Genomic DNA, 25,477 nt, shown 5'->3' on the forward strand with positions numbered 1-25,477 from the left:
AGGCCGCGGAGGCGGTGTACCTGATTTTTTTGATGAGAATCACGACGGGGAAAAAAATCCCAACTCTCGAATTCAAACCCAATCACGCAAAATGCCACCTTCTCAGCTAAAACAGCTGAAGGCTTCGCTCCGTGATAATGGGGTTCTTGGTCCTCAGAAGTCCAAGAAAGAAAAACGACAAAATGCGAAGACCGGAGTCGGTGCGAAGAATCGCAACCAGCGCGAGGTCGCTTTGCAAGCCATTCGGGATCGGTTCAACCCTTTCGAGATCAAAACGATAAACAAATCCAGCAAGTTTGATGTCACAACCAGAGACGGCAATACGACCGCTGGAGGTGGCGCTCGCCCAGGTGTTACCAAATCACTGGGTGAAGAAAGAGTAGGTTTATCTACTTTCCTCAAGTACTACCATTATAAAGCTGACTTTGATTAGCGACGTGCCACTCTTCTGAAAGAGATGAACAGCCGAAACAAGATCGGTGGACTTATCGATCGTCGGTTCGGTGAGAATGATCCCACTATGACACCTGAGGAACGGGCCGCCGAGAGATTTGCGCGAGAGAGCCAGAGAAAGATGCGGAAGGAGTCCATGTTCAACCTCGAGGACGATGATGATGAGATGCAGCTTACTCACATGGGTCAATCTTTGTCGTTCGATGGACCGAACCAAGACGACTTCGAGGCTGGAGACTTGGATGACGCGGAATCTGACGAGGAAGCGTCGCGGAAACGGAAGCGTTTCCCCGATGGCGACGAAACTCAGGATCAGGACCAGGACCAGGACCAGGAGGACTTTATCGACTATGGAGACGAAGAACAGCCAGGGCGCAAAAAGACCAAGGCCGAGGTCATGAAAGAAGTCATTGCCAAGTCCAAGTTCTACAAAGCGGAACGGCAACAGGCCAAAGATGATGATGAAGACCTGCGGGAAGCTCTGGATAAGGAACTTCCTGATCTTTTCGAGGCTCTGCGGGGCGTCAAACCTGCAGCCAAGGCGGCCAAGCCAGAGGCACCGAAGCAGGATTTCTCAGAGATGAACCCAGAGCGTGCTGCCATGCTTGAAGAGTCGCAAAACAGCAAGGATCCAGAGAAGGAATACGATCAGCGCCTCAGGCAAATGACGTTCGATCAGCGATCAAAGCCCACAGATCGCACGAAGACCGAAGAGGAGAAGGTGGAGGAAGAGGCCGAGCGACTCAAGAAGCTTGAGAACGACCGCCTCCGACGTATGCGTGGAGAGCAGCTCACTGATGATGAGGACAGCATGGATCAGGACGAAATTCCCGAGGATGACGAGTCAGAAATTGACGATGCTATGCATTTCGGCCTTCCGACTTACCCCACTGAAACACGCCCTGAACTCAGCGTTGAAGATGAAGATGATTTCATCATCGACGAAGATCTAGTCGAGACAGATTCAAATGCCAGCCTTGACATGGGTGACAGTGACATGGAAGAGGAGGAAGGTTCGTTGAGCGATGAGTCTGACGGGCCAGATGGGGAGGACGAGCACATCAATGGAATGACGCTACCGACGGAGGATTCCGCCGCCGCTTCGACTGCTGTCGAAGTTAACAAGGAAGCAAACGGAAAACTCGCATTCACGTATCCTTGTCCAAAGGACCACGAAAGCTTCCTTGGTATCACAAAGAACGTGCCTGTCGAGGAAATCCCGACGGTCATCCAGCGCATTCGAGCATTGCATCATCCCCGGCTCAGACCTGGAAACAAGGACAAGCTTGGCCGATTTGCTGAAGTTCTTGTTGAACATGTTTCTTACATGGGTAACAAGACTAAGCAGCCTCCATTTGCCATCCTGGAGAATATCATTCGTCACATTCATTCTTTGGCCAAGACCCATCCTTTGAATGTGACAATCGCATGCCGAGCCCAACTTCGTGAGATTGGCAAGGAACGCCCACTCAATCTGCTGCCTGGCGACCTTATCCTGCTTACTGGCATCCCAACCTTCTTCCCCACATCAGATCACTTCCATACGACAGCCACACCCGCTCAACTCTGTCTGGCCCGGTACCTGGGTCAGTGCACCACCACCTCGCTCGCAGACCTTGCAAGTGGTACATTTGCCGCAAGTCTTTGCCTCCAATATCAAAAGACCTCCAAAAGATATATGCCCGAGTTTATTAACTACACTCTAAATGCTCTCTGCAATCTTACTCCTGCAGAGCCAACTGTCAAGTTCGGAGCCTTCCCCTACAGAAAATCACAGGAATCTGTTCAACTCGTGCCCTCCAAGAAGGTCACACCTCGCAAGCTGCAATTCCGCGATGTGACCACTTCTCCTTCTGATCCTCAGGCGCAGGAGGAGCTTAAGGTCTCCCTCCTCACCACTCTCGTGTCTCTCCTTGGTTCCGCTTCCGATATTTGGGCCGAGAAATCTGCTTTCACCGAGATCTTCACACCGGTCCGTGCCGTTCTGCAGTACCTCCGCCAATCCCTCAAGGGCAAGGTATACGCGGCAGCGCGGGAGCCCATCCAGAGCACCCTGGATAAGATCGATTCCCACCTCGCACAGGCTCGTCTCGTTCGTCGCCCGCTGTTCCTACACGACCACAAACCCCTGGCCATCAAGACAGCCATTCCGAAGTTCGAGGAGAACTTCAACCCAGACAAGCACTACGATCCCGACCGCGAGCGTGCCGAGTCCAACCGTCTCAAGAAGGAGTTCAAACGCGAGCGCAAGGGCGCCATGCGCGAGCTTCGCAAGGATGCCAGCTTCGTTGCTCGCGAGCAGCTGCGCGAGAAGAAGGAGCGCGACTCCGAGTACGAGAAGAAGTACAAGCGTCTTGTTGCGGATATTCAGAGCCAGGAGGGCCGTGCCGCCAACGAGTACGAGCGGGCGCGTGGCAGACGGTAATCTTGCATTTTGCAATTTGTATTTCAACTTCCTGTTTTACGTCTGTTTTTCTTTCTTCTTTCACACTTGGTTGTGCATCCTGTTGGGCTGGTACATACATCATTGTTCATCTGGCGTAAGGCTGGGAATAAAAGTCAAGTTCATCGAGATCCGCGATATCTACACAATTCGCTAGTCCATATTTCTTTTTATTTTTTTAGTAAAGAATTGACTGGTGCAAGGTTATTCGCAGTTTGATTTCCTTCCAAGGGGTATATATACTATATGCTACTGCTTCAGATCAAGACCAATGCTGGTTAAATATTTACATCGGTTTCTCTGTTCCTGTGGCGCCGTCTCCATCCTGGTCTCGTTGGTACGAATGAAGATCCGCTTATATCCATCACCACCTTTACCCCAAGTCTCCCATTTCGGGCTCGAAGGAAGCCGTTTGGTGTTTGGATCCAGAGACGTAATGAAGCTTGACCAGTAACCCTGCATCACAGGCACGATACCTGCGTTGGTGGTGTAGTACGAAGCTGGAGCTTTGTGCCCAGTATTGGCCGGGCCCCAGATTGCGTTCACTTCGATGGTGTGCGGTGTGCCCAATCCCGAGTGCTCGTTGCCGGGGTCCTGAACTGCGTAGTGGTAGTTCCAGCTTGGGACACCTGCCGCTGCGTAAATGGAAGACAGATCAATTCCGGGACAGATGTAGCGAATTTCGCCGTACGCCGTGCTTGCTGGTCGCCAATAGGACCCAGCGCCAGGGAATTTTTCCGTCTGGTCTGGAGTAAGATACATACTGTTGATCCTGGCAAGATGGGCTTGTTTTATTGCTGGGAATTGGTTCTGGATGAACGTATCTGCCTCGTCAACGCTGGAGATACTCTTGGTAACGAATTTCGTGCCTTCGTTGGTGTCATCGCCAAATATTACTGGCACCCTGATGAATTTGCCTTCATGGAAGAGACGGTATGTGTAGTCTGGCACCAGGTCCTCGTCGATTGTGGGACCGTACAGGTATAACGGCTTCCCCTTTGCTCCTGGGTTGGGTCTGTTGACGTTCTTCTCCTGCAAAGCACTGACATCGAGGTTGCGCAGACATGCCAGGGTGTTTTTACTACTGTCACATGCAGTCGCAGTTACCAGGGCGTCGTATGCAAATTGACTTTCGGTAACGTTGAGCATCTGGGCAAAACTTTGTGACTCTGCAGCAGCTCCAATAAACAGGCCTTCATCTCTTCCACCATACGCCGAGAGCATGAGAGTCACCGAGGCAGCACCTGCACTACTACCACCAATGACAACATGTTTGGGGTCTCCACCGAACTAGAAAGAGTGTCAAAACCCAGATATCAAACAACAAAAACCACACGAGAAGAACGAAGAATGGACGACTTGGCCTACCTTGCTGATATGCTTCTGAACCCACTTCAGTGCCTTGCGTTGGTCTTTCAGACCATTGTTTAGACTGCCTCCTCGTTCAACCTCTTCCCCAGCAAGAAATCCATAGGGTCCAACCCGGTAGTTGAAGGTGACCACCACCATATTGTTTTTAGATGCCTTGATCAACCCAGTGCCGTTATAGTTGGCATTTGAATTAACTGCAAAGCCTCCTCCTTGGATCCAAAAGAAGACAGGCAGTTTCTTTGAACCTTTTACTGCAGCTGTGGGAGCATATATATCAAGGAAGAGACAGTCCTCTGAAGTTCCTGGTGGGACTGCCCGGCCTTCACGTGCCACCGTGGGGATACATATACTTCCATGCTAGTAGTGAATGGTCAGTGGCTATCTATCTATGAAGAACTAAAAACAAGAGGTACATACCTTAGTGGCTTGCTGTATTCCCTCAATCGACAAGGGATCCTGCGGGGCAGCAAATCGTAGATCTCCTACAGGAGGAGCAGCAAACCGCATACCAAGCCACTGTGTGACTCCAGAGTGTGTATGACCTTCGTACCTAGCATAGCCTAAATCTACCACTGTAGAAGCTGATGCCAGGGATAGCAAAGTGCAGATAGCAAAGAACTTAGCCATGATGACTGACAGTCTGGTTGTGAACCGGTCGATGTCATGGTTTATAAAGGGCCCCGCGGACATAAAAGAAAAGCCGACCCTTGTCCATCGAAGTCACGGTGACAACGCACAGCCAAGTGCTGTGGGAGGGTAAAATGAGGACAAAGCCCTTGCTCCACTGTTGCTTCATTGAGATATGCATACTCGACGCTTGCGGGGATGTGTCACATGTGCCGCAAGGGAGCTTTTCGGGAAAGGACAGTGTCCATGGTGTGCATAAAAGACATAATACATGGGGTTTTCTAGTGATCAACAGACTTGTCGGTCCTAGAAGTAGGTGATAGGCACAAAAGTTCCATGATTTAGGTGTTCCTAGAAGTGATTTTGCTACCTAAGCATGGTACTAAAGCAACTATCTAGTCAGATACACTTTTACAACACACACTTTTAGGGTAAGAGGGACCGTGAGACATTGAAAGACATCTGAAACCATTCAATCTAAGGGTCTAAACAAAGAAGTGATAAGTTCCAGAGGGGATTATTCTCATGTACCTAGATAGATACTCGGGATAGTTTCTTTGTTTATGCTACACCATACAAGTTCATTTTGTTTGTTCCCCAATAAAATAGTACAGAAATGATTTTTTTTACTGTAATCTATCTAGTCTATACCCAATGGAAAATAGAAAATAGAAAATAGTGCATATAATAGTATGTACAGGTGTGTAAGAATGGACTAAATGTACTCCAAAGTACATCGAAGAGCCCCATGCGAATTAACGAGAGCCCCCACTTCCCCACAAAACCAAAAGCCCAAAGCGTTTTCTTTCCGCCTGCGGATCTGCCACTGGCACATAATTACCTGATTAGGTAGTTAGTTAGTGAACTAGTTAACTAACTAACCAACCAACTAACTAACTAACTAACTAGTCAGTTATCTCTGTCATTAGTTATTCCCTCACCGTCTTTTTGAAACATATACGCTAATTTCAATTTGAACTGAGCGTATTGTATTGAACATGTACCTAGGTATGTTTTGAATTCTTCCTTAAGTAGTTACATGTACCCTCTCTATAATTCAATCCTATTCAGACTCAATTCAATTTCAATTTAGATTTAATTTACTTTAGAAGTCCCTACCTAGGTATACCTAGGCTTCAATTAATAACGACAACATACAACATTAGTTTTATATAGTTAGTTAGTAAGAGTGGATCTAAATTACTGCTGGCAATATGAACCAATCACAGAGTTATGTATCGGTAGCATCCTTACCCGTACCCTCCCCCCCCAGGTCTTCTCTCTTCTTCATTTATTTGGAATTCTAGACCATACCTCAACTCTTGGCATAATGGCTTCAGATGATGAAGATGATTATATGAATATGGTCATTGAGGAACCCACTCAAAAGGAGACCTTCACCCAAAAAAAGCGCCGTGAACTACGAGAGGTACCGTATCCGTGTCCTCCACATTCTAACCTCAACGCCATATCCGTCTCCGGCTAAATGCCAACCCAATTCTAACATTCTTTTCCATTTACAGGCTGAAGCTCGAGGCCGAGTCCCATCCAAAGCCGAACGCGCAGCTCGGGAAGCCGCCCGCCGAGAGGAAGCCTTGGCCACAAGCACCCTCAACCCCACCAACAAAGGATTTCAAATGATGGCAAAGCTTGGATTCAAGCCTGGTGGGGTACTGGGCAAACCTGCTGCTAATGACAATGACTCTGGCACTACCAACACTGCCAATTTCCTAAAATCACGCGCTGAACCGCTAAACCTAACCTTGAAAGAAAACCGTGGCGGAATCGGGTTGGACACGGAGAAAAAGCGCAAGCTCCGTGAGGAAGCAGAAGAAGCAGCAAAGAGAATCAAACATGAAGAGGGAAGTTACCGGGATCGTGTTCGTGAAGAACGTGAGTTGAAACGTATCGAAGCGCAGGTGCGCGCGGCGCAGAAAGTTGCAGAGAGGCTGGATGGGGAATCGGAGAGTGGGGCTACCACCGACAAAGAGAAAGAACAAGGAACAGGGTCCTCGGCCAAGTCCAGCAAAGAAGAAGAAGATGACTCCACAGATCCTAGTCAAACACGGGACGGACCCGACGCCCCCGCGACAAAGAAGAAGCCAATCAAGCTCACATCCCAAATCAATGTCCTCTACCGCGGTCTTATCCGCGAGCGCGAACGGAACGATAGTGACCGCCAGGCACGCCATGCTCTCCAGTCCTCACTCCCCTCATCATTTTTCCCCAATCTACTACGCCTGCCAGAATACGATGACTCGACTATGGACCGGGAGGATAAAAGGGCGCTTGACCGTGCACTAGACAATGAACCAGATCAGAATACCTCCACACTGGAGATAGAGTTGGAAGAAGACGATGAGGAGCTCGATGCCTTCAATGCGCTAGAGCCAGCTGAGCGGCTACACAAGCTGGTCCTCTTTCTGCGCGAGAAATATCGGTATTGCTTCTGGTGCAAATATGCATACGAAACTGATCTTGAGTTGGAAGGGTGTCCTGGCCTGACCGAGGAGGATCACGATTGATCTATCAGAGTCGTTTGTACCATCTGGGAATCCTCTTGACACAACAATGAGCTGACGGTTTGGTATGGTACCTAGCACATAGCCCAACCTCTTACGGAAAGGTTTGTATCTCTACGAAATGTCACATTTATCTCACGAATGCTGAGGGGGAAAAAAAGAGTATTCATTATAAACATGCTTCAGTCGTCCTTGTTAAACCATAATATACACGAGGTTCTTGGTATCATAAAAAAAAAGGTATACAGATAAGAAAAGAAAAAGAAAAATAGAAAAAAGAAAAAGAAAAAGAAAACATAGCTAACAGCCTTGGCAGGACCTGTACTTCCTGCGGAGGTTATGCAATATATGCTCTCAAGATCATTTATACCAGTGCACCCGATATGACAAGGATATCAACAAATTAGACGAGTTTATCAACCAACTCCTCGACCGAACGATTCTTGCATTTCTGCAGGATCTGGTAACACGACTCGCAGATGCGCAAGCAACAAAACACACAGCGATGCCGGATCTCAATGTCAAATTTCTGACATGTCATACACGGCATCGGACACCACGTATTCTGCGCCACGGGCATATTGCGATGCTGCTGGTAGCATGTGAGATGGATCTCATTCAACTTCGGCGCCACGGGTTCAACATCCGGAGGGACAAAGGGTGAGGGGGGCCAGTTCCTCGCGCGACAGTTCTGGGACTGATAGTGGCGGTTCAACACTATCTGGGGTCGGGATGAAGTCTGTCGGCAGAGGGGAGCTGGCCTCATCGGCAGGAGCAGGACCTGGAGCTGGAGCTGGAGCCTGGACTAGGGTCGGGACTTGAGGTGGGGGAGAGTATGTCACTGGGGTTGGCTGTTGTTGAGGCGTGTGGAAATCAGGCTGTGATTTCTTGGTCCGCATACCTGTCATCCGAGGGGGAGGAGACTGCGTTGGGACAGGGACCCGTTCAACTGGGCGTCGTTCTGGGATTGCATTTCCGGGAATTGGAGGGAAGTATGGGTTGTTGGATGAGGCTGGAATGTCCACTTTCGGGGGAGCTGGTAGTTCCTTGTCCGGCGGAGGGGCCGGCTTTGGTGGTGGAGGGGCAGGAAAGGATGTCGGTTTAGGTGAGATTGATTCGTCAGACGGCAAATCAGCTGGCAAGTCGGATTTCTTTTGGAAAGAGAATTGCGATTTCGTTGCTGAAGACTTCAGTGCTGCGAGCGAGGGCACACGAAGGCCTCGAGGGCGCTTCTCGGAGTCGAAGATTGCCATATTCCGACAATTATATGTATATTATTTCTGGAATATAGGAAATAGATCAAGCCTTTAAAAGTGAGGGAGACACAGTAATTTAAGGAGAGAAAAATAGGAAAAATTCAGGAAAAAAAAACCCCCCATGGAGAGAGTCCAAGAATCCACTTGATAATTAGCATCCAATTGTTAGCCGATCCAAATGTGGTATTCTGGTATATACTCCTCCGTAAGGATCCTCAATTGCCTATTAAAAACCTATTAAACCCTATTAAACCACATTCCACCTCGAATTACTCCAATCTATTGGTTATCCATCCAATCTTCCCTGTTTCAGATAGTGGGGATAGGATCGGTCTAAAAAGCGCTAAGAAAAAAAAAAAAAAATAGATCTATCGACTTTGTAATATGACTGCGTACTTCGTACTCCGGTTATAGTTAACTAGATTATACAACATTAGTTAGTTATGTTGTAGTAGATTATACGAGTAGATTATACGAGATAAGCTGCGTGTGTATGGAGTAAATTGATTATTTACCCCTGAATTGATACTTTGATGTAGGGTGTACTCCCTACAGAGTACATCTTTTATATCCATTCCTCCTGATATCATATCGAGATCCTATGATTCCTAGATCCATCATATGTCGATCTCAACTTCTCTGTTTTAGGCACTTTGCTTAGATTTCTGCAATATTATTTCAAATTCTTCAAATTCTTCAAATTCAATTATTTAGCGATCGGATTCAGCAACGGGTATATACGACCTGCGTTCTCGTGCAGCCTAAATCAGTTAGTACATTTGTCCACAAAGATCTACCAAATTGGCATTGGCTTACCTCGACATATCGCTCAATCCATGGCTTGCAGGCAGCCCAAGCCAGCAGTCCACCTGTAGCAAAAATGAAAATAAACACTACCGCCTCGTCTTTCCGTGAATCTCGCTCTAATATCGCAAGACCCCGTCAGCATATCTCTTTTATAGCATCCAATTCGGTTCCTCTCGGCTGATCCACGGGTCCGGCAAATCACTTACGGAAGCAGGTTGTGTACACATCTTCCTCCTTCGCACCTTTGCAGGTCGGTAGCTCGTAGTCCAGACAGAACTTGCGATTGCAATCGTTGCAGCTCAGGGATCGATATTTCTGAGCTCGTTTGATGTATTCATCGGTATGTTCAATCTCAGAGCTGAGAGAGTCGCGCTCGTAAAAGCGGAGGACGTGGTCGATGCCGGAGGAGGTTTCTGACTTGGCGGGATTGAGGGGGATGATCGTACTATTGGAGAAACATGTACATTTGCAGAACGAAGTTGGTGCTGTAGGCATTGCGTATTAGTATCACATAAATATCGACGCAAAGATGGTAGCCATTTGATCTCCCACTTGGCGCATTGAGGCGGAGGAGAGGGAAGGATAGCACTTACTGGATGCTGCTACCAATGATGTGACAGACAAAAATGTAAAGAGTAGCAGCAGCAGCTGTATGCTGCGCTGTGAGGACCAGGTAGAAGACATCCTGGGCACACAGTGGACGATGCGACAAGTCCTGGTTTGGCTTGGGTTTAATGACGATGTATGGTCACATGACTATGTACGCAATCCAACAAAGACCAGCCCTGGAGCGGCGAAGATGTCTGGATGTTTTATATATATATATATATATATATATATATATTATGTTTATATTTGATCAAACTTGGAGGGGAAGTTTGGCTTAAATTACATGGTATTTGTTGTCGTTGAAAGGCTATTGGCAGCCTTGTTATGGTATGAGTACCACATCAGAGTCTAGATACACATCACTCAACTTCCCACAAAACTCAGATTTTTCGAATCTATGACTTTCCCTTGATTCCCTTCTTCCGGTTGTCTCTCTGTCTCTGCTCCTTGGCAGCATCACGTCGTCTCTTCTTCCAGGCGCGATTGTTGTCACCGCGGTTCTCCCAGAACCACTTGGCGAACTCGGTTTCTTCCATGTTTGCACCGGCTTCCACGCGGGCTTTTGTGACAGGACTGTCGATCGAAACGTCCTCGTCATCCGAGTCCTCACTCTCGTTCCACGTCATATGCCGGGTGGCCGCAGTAGTGTCGGGAGTGGGAGCTGCACTGCGCTGACCTCGGTTTTGTAGGTCGTTCTTTGTGAAGGGTGTGAAAGGTGTCTGAGGCTCAGCCATTTGAGGCTCGTCCTCGGATTCAATGTCATTGCCAAAGAAGCTGAATCCAGCCTCGGCCTCATGAGCTGGCTGGTTATCGGATGCAGTCGGGGCGGCCCGCTTGAAAAGAGCCTCAAGGGGGTGGACCTCCTTGGCAGATGAATCTTGTTCCACCTCTTGCGCAGCCTCCGTGGGTATCTCATCCAAGTCCGGCTGGCTCGGTGTATCAGAATCACCGTCGTTAGCCTCTGTGGACTTGGAGGTCTCTTCTTGGGATTGCCGCTTGACATCCTCTCCGTCAGAAGATAAAGAAGAATCTTCAGGATTCTCATCGACCTTGCTCTCATTCACCTCGCTCTCCGAGTCACTACCCTCGTCTGAAGATGAGCCACTCGATGAGGTATAATCTTCAGACTCGGATGATTCCTCTGGAGTCTTTTCTTTGCGCGAAGGCTTTCTTGTCTCTTTGGCGGCCAATTTGGCAGCTCGGCGCTTCTCCTTGGCTCCTGGGATCTGACCAGGCCGATAATTATCCTTCGAGATCTTTTCACTGGCAGGTTCTCTCAGATTCCCGGTGGAATCCACCCAGCCTTTTCCATCTTCAAATGTAGCCGTAGGCGCTGCGCTTTCCTCCGCAGTGCGTAGGAAGCTTGGCTGGGTCACCGTCTTCTCAAATTCATGGATGACATTATCCTTGGACTTCTTTTTCTTCTTTGCTTTCTTATCGTCGGAAGTTGCGTCAGATGCTCGGTTGGGTGGGATCGTTGCTCGGAACAGGCATTCGGATTTGTCGGTGTACTTGGACTTGGATTGTAATTTCTCTTCCTTGCTCTTCTTCTCTTTCTTCTCCGACTTTCGTCTTTCTTGCTTGGCATCACTGGACTCGGTCCAGCCTCGTTTCACTTTGCGGTCTGCGGGAAGCTCAAAGCCTTCCACTACACCATCCTCGGGCGTTTCCTTCTTGGTCTTCTTGGTCTTCTTCTTGGCGCTAGAGGGGGCTTCAGGTACCACATCCTCTTCCTCCCGATGTCTCTTTTGAGGGCGGGCGGCCTCGACTTTGAACTTCTTGCCCTTAAGGATGGAGCCGTTTAACTTCTTCTTGATCTTCTCGGCTTCCATGTTTGGTAGAGTCACGTATCCGTAGTTATTCTCGGGGAAGGTGGAAATCTCGTGGAATGATATTTCTGTGGCCAAGTTGCGAATAGAGGCTGGCAGCACAGACGGAAGGATATCCTGGGTGAAAGGCGTGATATGCAGTCTGGTTGTTTCAGTCATTGCCAGAGGATGCTTAGTAGATGAAAAAAGAGTAGAGGTATCACTGATGCATGACCTGTGGAGGATGTCAAGATTACAAGGTAAATTGGGGAAGAGCTTCAACACCGCTCTTCGATCTTTTTTTTTTTTTTTTGGGCAAAAAAAATAATGTACAGACTGATTTTATGCCACCGCCTTTTTAGGGATGTGTGGTTATTGGCTGAGATAGTTCCGAGGTTGGAGATCACAAGTTGGCCTGAATTGGCCTGAATTGGCTATTTCTGCCTGCAATTCCCTAAGGACATCCATGTATCCAATGACTTCACCTTCCCAATCACATAACTACCTAGGTAGTTAGTCAATTAGGTAATCTTTTAGATCTGCAAAGTGCAGCATCTTAAGGCCTATGATGTATAGTATACATCGCATTCAAAGTGGAAGTGGAGTGGACTGTGTAATCTGCCCATGACTTGACGATGACGATGGATCAACTGATGATCCTGGGTTGAGTAGTAAAAAGCTTGCTATTTATCTAACCTGTTTAACTATATAACATACTATAACATACATTGATAGTTATACATTGATATACATATAGTAGATAACCATAACCATGTATCTCTAACTATAACTAACTGTAGTCAGTTATATAACTAGTAATACCATAACTACCTAGGTATAGTCTAGACCTTTAAAATGAGAAAAACAAGTACTCCGTTAGTTATATGTTGCCCACTTATGAGATAAAATCCAAAATAACACAAAAATAACATCCGCCACATCCGATATTTTCTATCTATCTATCTATGTTGTATCTATTTTTTTTTTTTTTTTTTTTTTCTTTTGGAATCTCTTGAATCTGTTAAACACTTTGAATTGTTGCTTGGGGTCCTCACCCGATCTCACTTCCCCAGTTACTCCGGACAGATCACAATATCCCCCCCGCTCTGCTCTGAGAGTTACTCCTCTTACCTCCACTCTATTACAATTAGTCTTCCAACTTGCCGGCCTTAACCTCTTCTCCTTTACCTTTTATCCCCATTCCCCATTTCTACTGCCCACCCAATATAACACCCCCACCCCCTTGGGGGCCTTTCCCGCCATATTCCGATTTGGATCACCGTGACTGTGAATTAATATTTTCCCCTCACATCCTCACATCTATCTGGACTCCCAATATGGGAAACTCCCAAACCAAGGAGTCGCGCTCCACAGCCCCATCAAGTCGTCGAAGTCAATTATCCCCGGGCGCTTCCGATGCCTCAAGTCGACCGTATCATGGTTCTCGATCAGCAAGAGGCAGTAGACCTGACCTTTCGATTCTTGGAATCAGCAATCATGATCGAGAGGTGACCACATTGGAACGTCGGCGGGAGACAAAGCAAGAACGCGAGGCCCGCCGCTTGGAGAAGGAACGGGTGGCGCGTCTCGAAGAGAGGGAGCGTAGTATGAAGGAGGAGCATGTCGATGGAGGTTATCTCGTGACACAGGGCGTGTATGTGGGGACAGAAGACTACAATAAGGTAGTGGTGCGCCAACTGATGGTAGGTTTGCCTGAAATACCCCCTCGATGCGAATTAGTCAAGGCTGACAGCAGGGTTAGATCGAACGCCGACTGGCTCCCTTCTGGAGAGGTCTGAATGATTTCTCGGAGTCGTGGGCTGAGCATCAGATTATGGCGGCTGCACGAGGGATGCCCATTCCCCAGCCCGACGAGATCCCGCCCGAGTTGGAGTACAAATTGTCCAGGATCCCGGATGAAGCCTCCGTCGATCCAACAAATATTCAGCATCTCACAGTGCCGATTACGTCCAGGTCGCAATCTTATAATTCAGATGCGTCGCAGTCCTCCAACCCTCCTCAGTCATTACCCTCCGCATCTCCGATCGCATCCGGGACATCCACCTCCCCTCTTTTCCGAACAAGGGCGAAGACCTTGGCTGCTTTGACGACCTCTAAGCATAACTCACAGACAGATCTAACGCCCCGGGAACTGCAGCTTCCCAAGGACCCATTTGTCAACGGACAGCCGATCGAAGTCAATTTGTACAAAGACGCAAGCGAATGTCCTATCTGTTTCCTCTACTATCCGCCGTACTTAAACCGTACCCGATGCTGTGATCAACCTATTTGCTCCGAGTGCTTCGTGCAGATCAAACGCCCGGACCCGCACACCCCCGAGCATGGAGAGCCTAGCGCGAATGCACCTTCAACTGAGGGAGAGCAGGCGGAGTCGACCGAGTCCCAGTTGGTCTCTGAGCCCTCGGCATGCCCCTTCTGCGTCCAGCCCGAGTTCGGAGTCACCTATACACCGCCCTCGTTCCGCCGGGGCCTGACTTATGCTGCAGACCCCAGTGCCCGGCTCTTCCCTAACTTCACTTCTCCAGTATCCTCCACATCCTCCTTATCATATGCCACTGCCGCCGTTCCAGGTCGCCGCCGTGCGACCTCACTATCGGCCACTGACCCCACAGTGGTTACAACCGATAGGATTCGACCGGACTGGGCGACCAAATTATCAAATGCACGAGCCCACGCGGCACGTCGATCTGCGGCTGCGACTGCCCTTCACACGGCGGCATATTTGATCAACCCCAGTACATCTGGGAGTGACTCGCGTGGGTTTGGCATCGGACGGCGGGGGATGCGAAGAGCCACTGGTGGAGAAGGGTATAGCGGCCGGACCGCTTCACCCGCCCTCAATGCGTTGGCTTTCTTGACGGAGCGTACGGGTGCTGATCGGACGCCTCGAGCAACTGGACAAGACACAGATTCTGCTTCTACCGAAGAAGGTGCGGGTAATCCGGCTGCTGGTCGATCAAGCTCAAGGCGCAATCGAATTGACGATCTTGAGGAAATGATGATGATGGAAGCTATCCGACTGAGCTTGGCCAGTGAAGACGAGCGTCTCAAACGGGAGGAGAAAGAGGCAAGAAAGGAGGCCAAGAAGAGGGAGAAGGAGAAGGAGAAAGAGGCCAAGAAAGCGGATAAGGTGGCTCGCAAGAATGGCTTATACAGCAATAATGCTAGCGCCTCCGCTTTGGATGTCCTTGGCGAATCCAATTTAGGTAAGGGGAGTAGCTCATCCTCTATCATAGGCGAGGGTGTCATTGGTGAAGAAATCGCAGCTGGTAGCAAAGGCAAGGGAGTTGACCGTACACTGCCATCGACTGCAGAAGAAACGAACTGCCCTACACTGCTTGATCCAGCAGCACCAGCAAGCCAGTCGGTGGATCAGTCTGAGCCGTCACGACAGTCTCACCTGCGACAGGTCTCCAGTGCCTCTTCGTCGTTCTCTTCTGTCATGGAAACCACTCCAGAGGATGGCACAAGCGGTCCTGCTGCTGGAGAGGGCAACACGAACTCTCTTGAGCCAATGTTCAATTTTCGCAGTCTAGCTGCCGTGATTGGAGATGAGGAGAAAGTGGATGACTCTGCGGAACACGTTGAGGATACCTCCAGCAAGCCACAAACAGAGGGCTCTTCCTCAAGTGCCACTCCGTCGGTCCATCAGCCTTTCACAGAGGTGAACCCCGAATCAGCGCCTATCGTTAAGAAGTCTCGTGAGGAGTCTCGTGAGGAGTCTCGTGACCATTCTGGTACCCTTCCTAAGGAACTTGAGACTCGCTCTGTCGAGATCACCAATTCCCCCACGCATCCGGAAGCTACTTTGTGAAACCTTTGATTTATTTTTTTTTTATTTTTTATTTTTTCAGTTTGGCTTTGTTTGGTATCTAGATACAATCCGGACCGCATGGCATGTGTGGATTAGCCGGCGCAGGGGATTGGTCACTGGTGAAGGCATCATCTCTGCTTATCTCTTTCTATGCTCATTGTTTTTCTTCCGCCCCTCCCCCCTTCTCCCCTTTTCTGCCACGTTCGGCCTTCCATATCATCATTTCATACTTTCTGGCCAAGGATAGAAATCCTTTTGTGTTTAGCATTCAGATCGGTGAATAGTGAGATTTCTGATTTCTTCAAACTATCTATGCAAGGAATATGTCGATGGGTAGCTACATACAACTATGACAACTATGTACATCAGTCCGTAAGTATATGTATAATCTTGAATAAGTCGGCCGCTAATGTAGCTTCCTTGACGATGTATCTTAGTAATTTGATACCATTTGGCTTAAAATGATGGAAGGGGCGATATATTCAATTACCCTTTTACAATATATTTTGAATATCTTTTTAGGATTGTAAACGTGCACAATAAAGAAGTACCTAACTACATCGTATGTAGTACTACATATGCGGCTGATCTGCGGGGTCTAACTCAAATTACGCTGACCTGTGATTGGCCGAGAAGGGTTTAAGAAAGCAGAGTGGGGAAACCTTGGAAAACTCCCGAGGTCCATTGTTGTTTATTTATCTTCACATCGTAGCTATATGACATCCATGGATTATTACATATGTATTATACCTAAGTATTCTTAACCTGGTAGCTAGCTATTATTGGACAATATCCACTATCCTCGACCATTACCGAGATACCCGAACAAAATATGGTTCGCCACCCAAAGAGTTTTCATTCATCACAACGTGGGAAGAGGTACTAAATTACATGTACAAAATATACAAAACAAGATTCTCAGAAGTTAAGATAAATCCACATTTATTTCTCCAACTACATATTTATATTGCTATTTATAAAATATTAAGAATCCTTAATTGCTTTAGGTAACTAGGGTTCAGGGTCAGATGTTGTCCGTTCTCGGCGGTGGAAAAAATAGTCTCTTACCAAGGTTCTCCCTCTCCGACCTTTTAACCTCTTCTTCCTTCCACCTTGTCTTTGGTTTATACACTCCCAAGGAAAATACAGAAGTCGACAGTCTTGAGATAAAAAAAAAAAAAAAGAAGAAGCAAGACGGAAAGCAAGACCTCCCGCTCCGCTCATAAGGTACGAGCTGTGCGGTGGATAACAAGATCAACCTGATAGACACTGCCGGAGTGGATTGCCGTAAGATCTTAACTGCTTCTGAAGAACTATGGCATTGACACCACAGGCAAGATCTCACCCCTCGCCCGACAGCTTTCCAACAGCACAACTTTTCCTCCTAGGTATGTTATGTCCTACCTAGGTAGGCTCGTACTTGGCAATGACTAACACAGCAACAGCAATATGTCGGGTTGCAGAGCCCATCGCCTTGACGTCTATCTTCCCCTATTCGTGGGTGATGGTCAAGGACTTCCACATGGATAATGGCAACAATGCCTCCTTCTATGCCGGTATTCTGATTTCTGCATTCTCGCTGGCAGAGGCTCTGACCGGTATGTTTTGGGGTGCTCTTTCAGACCGTGTGGGCCGGAAGCCCATCCTTATATCTGGCTGCGTGGGAACTATGGCCTCTTTGATCCTGGTAGGGATGGCCCCGAACTTCTGGGTCGCGCTCGCTGGTCGAGCTCTTGGTGGAGCCTTGAATGGGAATATTGGAGTAATTCAGACAATGGTCGGTGAGCTTGTCAGGCGACCTGAGCATGAACGTGAGTCTATCGCCATTCTGTAATATCTAGCGGAGTTGGACGGAGGCTAATCTTACATACAGCTCGAGCGTATGCCATCATGCCTTTTGTTTGGTCAATTGGAACGATTATCGGCCCAGGTATGTATGGCATTCGTCTTCATATGGATATAATTCTACTGCAAATGCTAATTCCATTCAGCTATTGGAGGCTTGCTAGCAAAGCCCGCTGAAGGGTTTCCCTCCCTTTTCCCAGCCGATGGTCTCTTTGGCAAATTTCCCTACCTTTTGCCCAACCTCGTTTGCTGTGTCTTACTTCTCTTTAGCATTATCGGCAGCTGGCTGTTCCTGCAAGAGACTCATCCAGACATGCAACCCAGCGAGGCCTATGGACATTTCGACCAAGCAGCTGAGCAACCGCTTCTGGTTACATCTGGCGCAACTGCCAATGCTGGCGTGGACCTGCGAGCGGAATCTTACGGGACCTTTAATCGGGTTCACCTGCATAATGATGAGAGTTGGAGTGTACAAGCCGATGGCTCCTCTCCTACGTGGAAGAAGTTACCAAAGCCCAAAGTTTTCACCCGGCGAATCGTTATGCTTGTAGTTGCGTTGGCTATCTTTACTTATCACTCGATGACGTATGACCATCTCTTGCCCATCTTCTTGCAGGATAAGGATCCGCGAGGATCGTCACGTCTGCACCACTCGCCCTTTGACATTCCGGGCGGAGTCGGTCTTTCCACTCGAACTGTGGGTGTGATCATGTCCACCGATGGCATCATCGCCCTCGTGATCCAAAGCATCATTTTCCCCATGCTGGCACATTACCTGGGAATCTGGCGGCTCTTTGTCATCGTTACGGTGCTCCATCCAATCGCATACTTCATGGTTCCCTTCCTGGTCTTCTTACCCCGCCAGCTCATCTATGTCGGTATTTATGCTTGTTTGATCGTTCGCAATATCCTGTCCATTATCGACTATCCTATCCTCTTGATTCTCATCAAGCAAGCTAGCCCCTCAGACTCCGTCATGGGCAAAATCAATGGCCTCGCTGCTTCCGCTGGGGCTGCATCTCGAACTCTCGCTCCTCCGATTGCCGGCTTTCTTTACAGCTCCGGGGCTGAGATTGGTTGCACTGCTCTTGCCTGGTGGGGGAGTAGTCTCGTTGCGTTGGTCGGCGCTTTACAGCTGTGGTTCCTCCAGTGCGGTAAACGCTCATCAGTGACCGTGGAGCCAGCGGCGGTTTGTCATTATGTTGCTCTTCCAGAGCAGCCACACGATGACATCGTTCATATCATTGTCAATAGAGATGATGCGTACACAGAAGGGTCAATAGTGTCGGATTAGGAAACAAAGAGCGAATGGGGTGCTTTTTCTTATATAGAGTTCTAAGATATAATCATAGATATTACAATATGATGAACAAGACATTGGGCATTGTTCTCTCTCATAATATGTTGCACTTCATACGACGTCCATGAGCCAAATGTATCACTGATAGATGACTGAACTACGTCGTCAACGAGAGAGGTTATGTATGGTGTAGTTAACTAGTTAGTTAGTCCGACGCTCCGATTAGATAGTTTGGATGCACCTTTCCCAATTAGGCCTAGTTTTGTTTACCCAGCAACGTCAACACGGCAACTCTTTTTGTATACACAAACTCTGCCTTACTCTGCTTTCTTTTTGCCCAACCGAACTGGCTCTGAAAACAGTCCAGAGACGACTTTTTACGACTAACCTTTTCCCCCCTCTCTTTCCCCAGAGGTGCTCTTGCTTTCATAATGTCAAATCCACTCTCGCCTCTCTCATCTTCCTACCAGAACGCGCGCGCACAATCTCAAATGGCGAATTCTTCGCCCTTTCTTCACAAGACCCTTGATCAGCCCTCACAGCATGTTGCCCCTTCAAGTCCATTGAAGAAAGGACGGACAAGCCACGCCGCGCCGAGTCCGAATGCCTATGATGAAAACGAAGCCCACTACCCTAACGAACCCGAGAACGAGTATGAACACGATAATGACGATTTCAATGACGCCGACTCATATCAACACGGTGCCAGTTCACCGTTCCAGTTTGATGGACGCGAAGATACCGTGAATTTCCAGAAGCTGCGCGAAATGCAACAGACCTCGTCTCAATCACACCCGCAACTTGAACCGCTAGAGGAGGAGAGCCCTGTAAGCTCTCCGTTCCGTCCACATGCAGCAGAGGATACAGTTGATTTCCGCGGGTTGCGTGAAGTGCAACCCATGTCACCTGGCTTGGACAAGCGGCTGGCTCTAGGGGAGCCAATGAGCTCTCCCTTCCGTCCCGACGCGAGTGAAGATACAGTGGATTTCCAAAATATGCACGAAGAGCAACAGTCGTCTCCTCTGCCATACCCACAACTTGAGCCACTAGAGGAGGAGAGCCCCAGAAGCTCCCCGTTCCGACCTCATGTCCGAGAAGAGACAGTGGGTTTTCAAAAACTGCCCGAGGTCCAGCCTATGTCTCCTGGATTGGGAAGGCGGCTAGCTCTAGAGGATCCAGCGAGCTCCCCATTCCGCCCTGATGCGAGGGAAGAGACGGTCGACTTTGATCGCTTGCGCGAAATGCAGAATGACTCGCCAATTCCTAAATCACGGCTATTGCCTGAACCCGCTAGTTCGCCGTTCCGGCATGAGGCAGAAAACATAACAGCCGATCCACCGGAGCTAGATGATATGCAACAAGATTCACCAATGGTGTCTAAGTATCCTTCGCCTATCGTGGCACCGAACTCGCCCACCGGCCCTGAAGTACTAGAGACGACGGCTGATTCGCCGAAGCTGCGCGAGGTGAAACAAGACTCACCGGTGGGATCTAAGCGTTCATCCTTTGCTGCGGAATGGAGCTTGCCCGTCCGCGACGAAGCAGCAGAGACAGCTGATTCTCCCAAGCTACATGCACATGTGAAGTCACCGGTAGCATCTAACTCCTCTTCACCTATTCCAGTACCTACTTCGTCCTTCCGACCGAGTCCCAAGGAAAGCACCCTCGATCTTCATAAGTCGCGCCGGATTTCTCGTGCATCACTTGGAGTGAGTGAACAGCGCTCGGCTGCAGCAACTCCCCGCAAAAGATCTTATGACCAAACGCCCCAGGATCTGGATGATTTACAGATGACCGAGCGCCATAAGAAGGGTATGGTGAGTCGACCAGATGCACCAGCGATTCACATCGATGCCGAAGAGCCAAGTGTTCTCCATGACCAGAGCGTCCTCTCCGGTACAAGTGCCGTGCATGACCGATCAGCAATTGGCAACAGCATGATAGAGGAGAGACACAATGAGGGAATGAGCACAGTACTTCATGAAGATGGCGACAAGGAGAATATCTCCCACGAGGATTCGATGGTCGACGACTCAATGGATGACACTTGCTTGAGCACATTCTCCGCCATGCCTGATATGACTACATTTGCAAAGCTTCGCGCCCAATCGCCGATGAAGTCGATGCGAGACAATGTCGCCCCCAGCCCAGCCCCCACTCGGGACGGGCATCGACACAGTGTCGATCCAACCACCCCGGGCACAGGGCGCAGGGCATACAAAGCGAGTGCCTATCTAGATGGGAATTCGCCAATGGGATCGCCCACACCGAGACCCAGAGGCCCTCGGGACATGGCTCATCCGGTTGACTCTACCAATCTGCTTGATTTCTCTGATCAAATGAACTTCTTCCCTCGTCAGTCCATGCAAAGTACTCGTTTCTCCCCCTCGCGGCGTTCGCCTATGCGACCTGCCCGGCAATCCATTCGATCTCCCGGGAAGATGTCGTCACTGCTGGACTTTGATATTCCGGCTGCACCTACCCCTCGATCCATTCCCACGGTCACTCCCCGTGAATTAGAGTCACTGAAGTCCGGCTTTTTGTCTGACATATCTTCGCTCAAAGCCACTCTCAGTGGCAAAGAGGCCGAGGTTGCCAGCCTAAAGCAAGCAGTGGCAGACGCGGAGAGACGAGTCGGTGAAGCGCTGGAAGAGGTGCGCAACGAAGCCGCCGGCAAGGAGGTACTGGAGATGGAACAGGCCGAGTGGGAACGTCGAGTCAATGAGATGGAAACTGTTCTGCGATCTGCCCGCTCCGAACTAGTGGAGGGAGAGCGTGAACGTGACCGTCTGTCTCGAAAGGCGGAAGAGGCCGAAAAAACCAAAGAGACTTTGGAAGGCAAAGTTGTCGAGCTCGAAAGCCAGCTTTCCGCTGCACGTGCTGCGGCTGTGTCTAGCACTAGTAAGGCTAGCTCGTCTCACCAGTCTTCTAACTCGGCTGAGGATACTGCTCGCGAAGTTCAGGATGCCGTGGAAAAGGTCGCTCGTGAGCTTCATGTGCTCTACAAGGGCAAGCATGAGACCAAGGTTGCGGCCTTGAAAAAGAGCTATGAGTCTCGGTGGGAGAAGCGTTTGCGTGAGGCGGAGAAGAAGCTCACTGCTGCACGGGAGGAGAATGAACATCTCCGTGTCGAACGTGATACTGCGCAATCCGATTCAATGGGCGCGGCTAACAACAGTTACTTTGCTCGCGAGAATGACGAGCACGAGGCCGAAAAGCGTGTCATGGAGGCCCAGATCAAGGGTCTGCAGCGAGAAATGGCTGCTCTGAAGGACGATACCGAGCGAATTCGTGCAAACCTGGAGTCTGAACGCGCCGAGAAGGGCGAGCTTGTTGCTGCTGTTGACGAGTGGCTAGCCATGCAACAGACGCCTGCCCCATCTCAGGCTCGAGACCGGGAGCCCTCTGTGGCATCTTCTGTGCACAATGACCACATTGACGAACCAGCTCAGCCATCTCGTGAAGTCACCCCTGACGACTTCCGTCGCAGTGTCAGTCGTTCTGTGTCTGGGAGCATCCGTCCTCCTGCCACTACGGAAAAGAGGATACCCAGATTTGGTGCTCCCGGCGGTCATTCTCGTGGTAATAGCGGTGGCAGATCTGGCATTGCAATGCCTACTCCTGGCCGAGGCGGGATCATGAGTTCTATTGAGAGGATGGGCCGTGGCGGTGTTTAGGGATGGTTTATGACTTTTACTCGGTTATTTGTTTTGTTACTTTTTTTTTTCCTCATGGGTCATTCCTATCTTATTCCCCGACAGCAGTTGTGATTTGCGGTTTACCTGAATTTGTGTTATGATGTTTATGTCTACTTCTATTTCTCGGTGTCTATTCAGATTGGTCCACACTAAAGGGGTGTTTATTGGAATTGGATTCCTCAATCAATGATATGAAATGATGTAACGAGTCCCAAGGGTCCATTTTATGATTTTCAAGATCACTCTAGGCAGTGAGTAAGTGACTGGAGTCTTTGCTGTGCCACTTGGGGGGGACATCAGAGGGATCTTGGATGCCAAGTCAGTAGTTCTTGGGTATTTTTTCCTAGGTCCAGTTCCCTATTTTCAAGTATAACTATGAGCAGATAAGAAATCAGCATATATAGCCAACTCCTGGATGAACAGCGGAGACACTAAGAGATGAGAGATGGTGGGGCCAGCGGCTATCTATAGGCTATGAGGCCTAGCAAAAAAGCACCTCATCCATCGTTGCCACCTTCCTTACCAAAGGAGAGAAAAGAAAAGAAAAGAAGAAAGAAAGAAAGAAAAAAAAAAAAAAACACCCCGGAAATGGCAATTTCTAGCGGGGGGGGTCCACGGGTGATGAATACGGGGGAAGACTTGGACTAGGCCTAGTCACGCGTAAGATAGCATTAATACATATATACGGAGTATATATATACAAATATATATAATATATCTATTATATTAGATAGTATATTATCAATCCATAGCCAATGATTCATTGAAAGGTTCCTATTCTCCCCGCATTTGGAGGGGCAAAGTATGAGGTGGCTGAGACTCGGCTTTCCCCCGGACTAGGAAAAACGTGGGGTGGAATTATGCCGCACTGCCGTGTATTTCCTTGAATTATTTAGTATTTAGTTATTTAGTTATTTAGTTATTTACCATATTATTGACATGTCTGAGGGGTACATATGTATGTTCCGCCTTGGATTCTATCGAGTTGTACTACTCTGTATTGTCATCTAAAAGTTTTTTTATTCCGCTTCCTTGGAACCGAGTTCCGATTCGGATGGCAAAGTCGGCAATGTATCTGAGCATGTACGGAGTAAGCTTTTACCTTTTGCCCTTGGAAGTCCCCCAACTTCCTTCTTTCGGAAATTCCAAAGAGGAACAAGGTCACGATTACCCTCTTACCCCAGGATCTGGTGATTTCTTGGGTTTTAATCTGGGGGGGAACGGAATATGCCGGGGCAGAATTAGAATTTCTAAGAAGATCCGGTAATTAAAAATAAAAATAAAAATAAATAAATTGGTGTCCCACTGGATCCGCTCTCAACCTCGTGAGGGACCGGTTTGAGGCTTTGGAGGGTATGGCGTCATTGTGGCTATTTGAATATTTTCAAATGGAATGGACAAATGCAAAAGAAGATATAGAGTAACTAGGTATGTGGTATGTAGTTACTTGGAGAATGTTACATGCGTTCTTCCGGAAATCGGCACTTGGGGTCCACGTGAGGGTTAAGTCGGCAGGCCGTGTGAAACACGGTGCGGGATATACATCAATTCATTTGGGGGCCCGTTCAGGGGTATTCTACAGATTCCGGCTTGTTTATCGTCATTATTCCGGGGCAATACAATAATATGTCGAGTCAAATAACTAGTTAAACTATAAGAACTAAACACTGTAATCGGTAGCACCGAGTACTCTGTACAAAGCATAACATAGTTAACTACTACATAACTATACTACATATACATATTGTACAAAAGTACACTCATTTAATTGTCTCATAGAAAAACAGTGTTCCACCTGTTGAAGGCCTAGACTGGAAGATTAATAATATGACAGAGCTGCGTCAAAATGGAGCCTTTAGGACCGTGCTATTTATTACGTAGGTACAACATATAACTAGCCGGGTTCTGATATATTATATGTAAGAGAATCAAGAATGGAATTCTATAACCATATAGTTTCAGACATATACAAAGTAGTTCGATCCTACATGATATATACATATATGTATATTGTATAGAGCATCATAGTCCAGAATATAGGTGTACAACATATATACATATAAGAAACCTACCTAGAGTGCTGATATTAGTTACTTATCGGTCCAGACGTTAGGATACCCTCAAAAGGGTTAATATCCCTCCACAGGCTCCGCTTGTCGGAGACTGGAGAACTTTCTCCAGTCTTGGCTTGGCTGAAAAGTCTGGGTCGGGGGGAAAGTGTGAAAATCCTGAAAATTCCCCTTTTCCTATGTTGACCCACAATCTAGGATCTTCACGGGGGTTTCTTTGATTGCTTTGATTGATTTTAGCTCTGTCTTTGTTGGTCGGTGTTTCTCGGAGGATGGGGGCCCACTTTGAAAAGAGGGAATAAGAGTCAGAATATGGTTGTCCAGAATAAAAGTGAACAATATATTAAGAGATTTAATATGAATTGTTTAACAATCTCATATAAGATACAATATAAATATACTAACATACTAACATAGCATGAGTATATAGTCGACTATATATGTTGTAACATAGGGTGTATATGCTTTGAAGAGAATGATATCATAGACCGATAGACTTTCACATGGAGTCCCCACGCCACGTAACGTGACCGGGCCGAGGGATGGTACAGACCCAACAAAGGCCAAACAAAGGCCGCAACGGTATCCGAAGTACCCCAGTTTGACGGCCTTAGCCCCTGGGTTAGCGGCATATTACCTAACTGGGTAATCTTGACAATACAGTTAATACAGGTAATTTAGGTAATACATGGGGGGACACGGTAATTTATAATTTATTTCCCAGCGGATCTCTTCCCCCTCAAACCTTGGGTTGGTTGGTGGATTCAACCATGGTAAGAGAGTAAGAGAAACTGTGGGAACCTGGGGGGACATGACTTATTTTGGATTTTTGCA

The 25,477-nt window shown here is 48.2% G+C and overlaps 9 protein-coding genes across 9 annotated transcripts; 5 read left to right on the forward strand and 4 right to left on the reverse strand.

Annotated features, from left to right (window-relative positions):
• Nucleotides 1-91: 91 nt before the first annotated feature.
• On the forward strand, nt 92-2,878 carry N7516_007163 (snoRNA-binding rRNA-processing protein NOP14; the record flags this gene model as incomplete). Its single annotated transcript, XM_057219883.1, has 2 exons — nt 92-379; nt 434-2,878. 2 exons carry the CDS (start codon nt 92-94, stop codon nt 2,876-2,878), a joined length of 2,733 nt encoding a protein of 910 aa, XP_057073974.1.
• Nucleotides 2,879-3,145: 267 nt separating this feature from the next.
• Nucleotides 3,146-4,894, reverse strand: N7516_007164 (uncharacterized protein; the record flags this gene model as incomplete). The annotated part of the gene is made up of 3 exons (XM_057219884.1): nt 3,146-4,186; nt 4,265-4,624; nt 4,685-4,894. 3 exons carry the CDS (start codon nt 4,892-4,894, stop codon nt 3,146-3,148), a joined length of 1,611 nt encoding a protein of 536 aa, XP_057073975.1.
• A 1,330-nt stretch (nt 4,895-6,224) lies between these two features.
• N7516_007165 (putative G-patch domain protein) lies at nt 6,225-7,419 on the forward strand (the record flags this gene model as incomplete). Its single annotated transcript, XM_057219885.1, has 2 exons — nt 6,225-6,323; nt 6,418-7,419. 2 exons carry the CDS (start codon nt 6,225-6,227, stop codon nt 7,417-7,419), a joined length of 1,101 nt encoding a protein of 366 aa, XP_057073976.1.
• Nucleotides 7,420-8,054: 635 nt separating this feature from the next.
• On the reverse strand, nt 8,055-8,669 carry N7516_007166 (uncharacterized protein; the record flags this gene model as incomplete). Its single annotated transcript, XM_057219886.1, has 1 exon — nt 8,055-8,669. The coding sequence occupies one exon, from the start codon at nt 8,667-8,669 to the stop codon at nt 8,055-8,057; it is 615 nt and encodes a 204-aa protein (XP_057073977.1).
• Nucleotides 8,670-9,382: 713 nt separating this feature from the next.
• N7516_007167 (uncharacterized protein) lies at nt 9,383-10,170 on the reverse strand (the record flags this gene model as incomplete). The annotated part of the gene is made up of 4 exons (XM_057219887.1): nt 10,073-10,170; nt 9,686-9,964; nt 9,489-9,595; nt 9,383-9,433 (listed from the first exon to the last, which is right to left on the reverse strand). The coding sequence occupies exons 1-4, from the start codon at nt 10,161-10,163 to the stop codon at nt 9,383-9,385; spliced, it is 528 nt and encodes a 175-aa protein (XP_057073978.1). The 5' UTR covers nt 10,164-10,170.
• A 313-nt stretch (nt 10,171-10,483) lies between these two features.
• N7516_007168 (uncharacterized protein) lies at nt 10,484-12,076 on the reverse strand (the record flags this gene model as incomplete). The annotated part of the gene is made up of 1 exon (XM_057219888.1): nt 10,484-12,076. One exon carries the CDS (start codon nt 12,074-12,076, stop codon nt 10,484-10,486), a length of 1,593 nt encoding a protein of 530 aa, XP_057073979.1.
• Nucleotides 12,077-13,233: 1,157 nt separating this feature from the next.
• Nucleotides 13,234-15,731, forward strand: sip5 (Sip5p; the record flags this gene model as incomplete). The annotated part of the gene is made up of 2 exons (XM_057219889.1): nt 13,234-13,599; nt 13,659-15,731. 2 exons carry the CDS (start codon nt 13,234-13,236, stop codon nt 15,729-15,731), a joined length of 2,439 nt encoding a protein of 812 aa, XP_057073980.1.
• A 1,315-nt stretch (nt 15,732-17,046) lies between these two features.
• Nucleotides 17,047-18,870, forward strand: N7516_007170 (MFS transporter; the record flags this gene model as incomplete). Its single annotated transcript, XM_057219890.1, has 4 exons — nt 17,047-17,119; nt 17,177-17,542; nt 17,605-17,661; nt 17,723-18,870. The coding sequence occupies 4 exons, from the start codon at nt 17,047-17,049 to the stop codon at nt 18,868-18,870; spliced, it is 1,644 nt and encodes a 547-aa protein (XP_057073981.1).
• A 437-nt stretch (nt 18,871-19,307) lies between these two features.
• N7516_007171 (uncharacterized protein) lies at nt 19,308-22,553 on the forward strand (the record flags this gene model as incomplete). Its single annotated transcript, XM_057219891.1, has 1 exon — nt 19,308-22,553. One exon carries the CDS (start codon nt 19,308-19,310, stop codon nt 22,551-22,553), a length of 3,246 nt encoding a protein of 1,081 aa, XP_057073982.1.
• Between the last annotated feature and the right edge of the window lie 2,924 nt (nt 22,554-25,477).

This window comes from Penicillium verrucosum (assembly GCF_028828655.1).
Source record: "Penicillium verrucosum strain IBT 35672 chromosome Unknown utg000002l_segment0_segment0, whole genome shotgun sequence".
Taxonomy (NCBI): domain Eukaryota; kingdom Fungi; phylum Ascomycota; class Eurotiomycetes; order Eurotiales; family Aspergillaceae; genus Penicillium; species Penicillium verrucosum.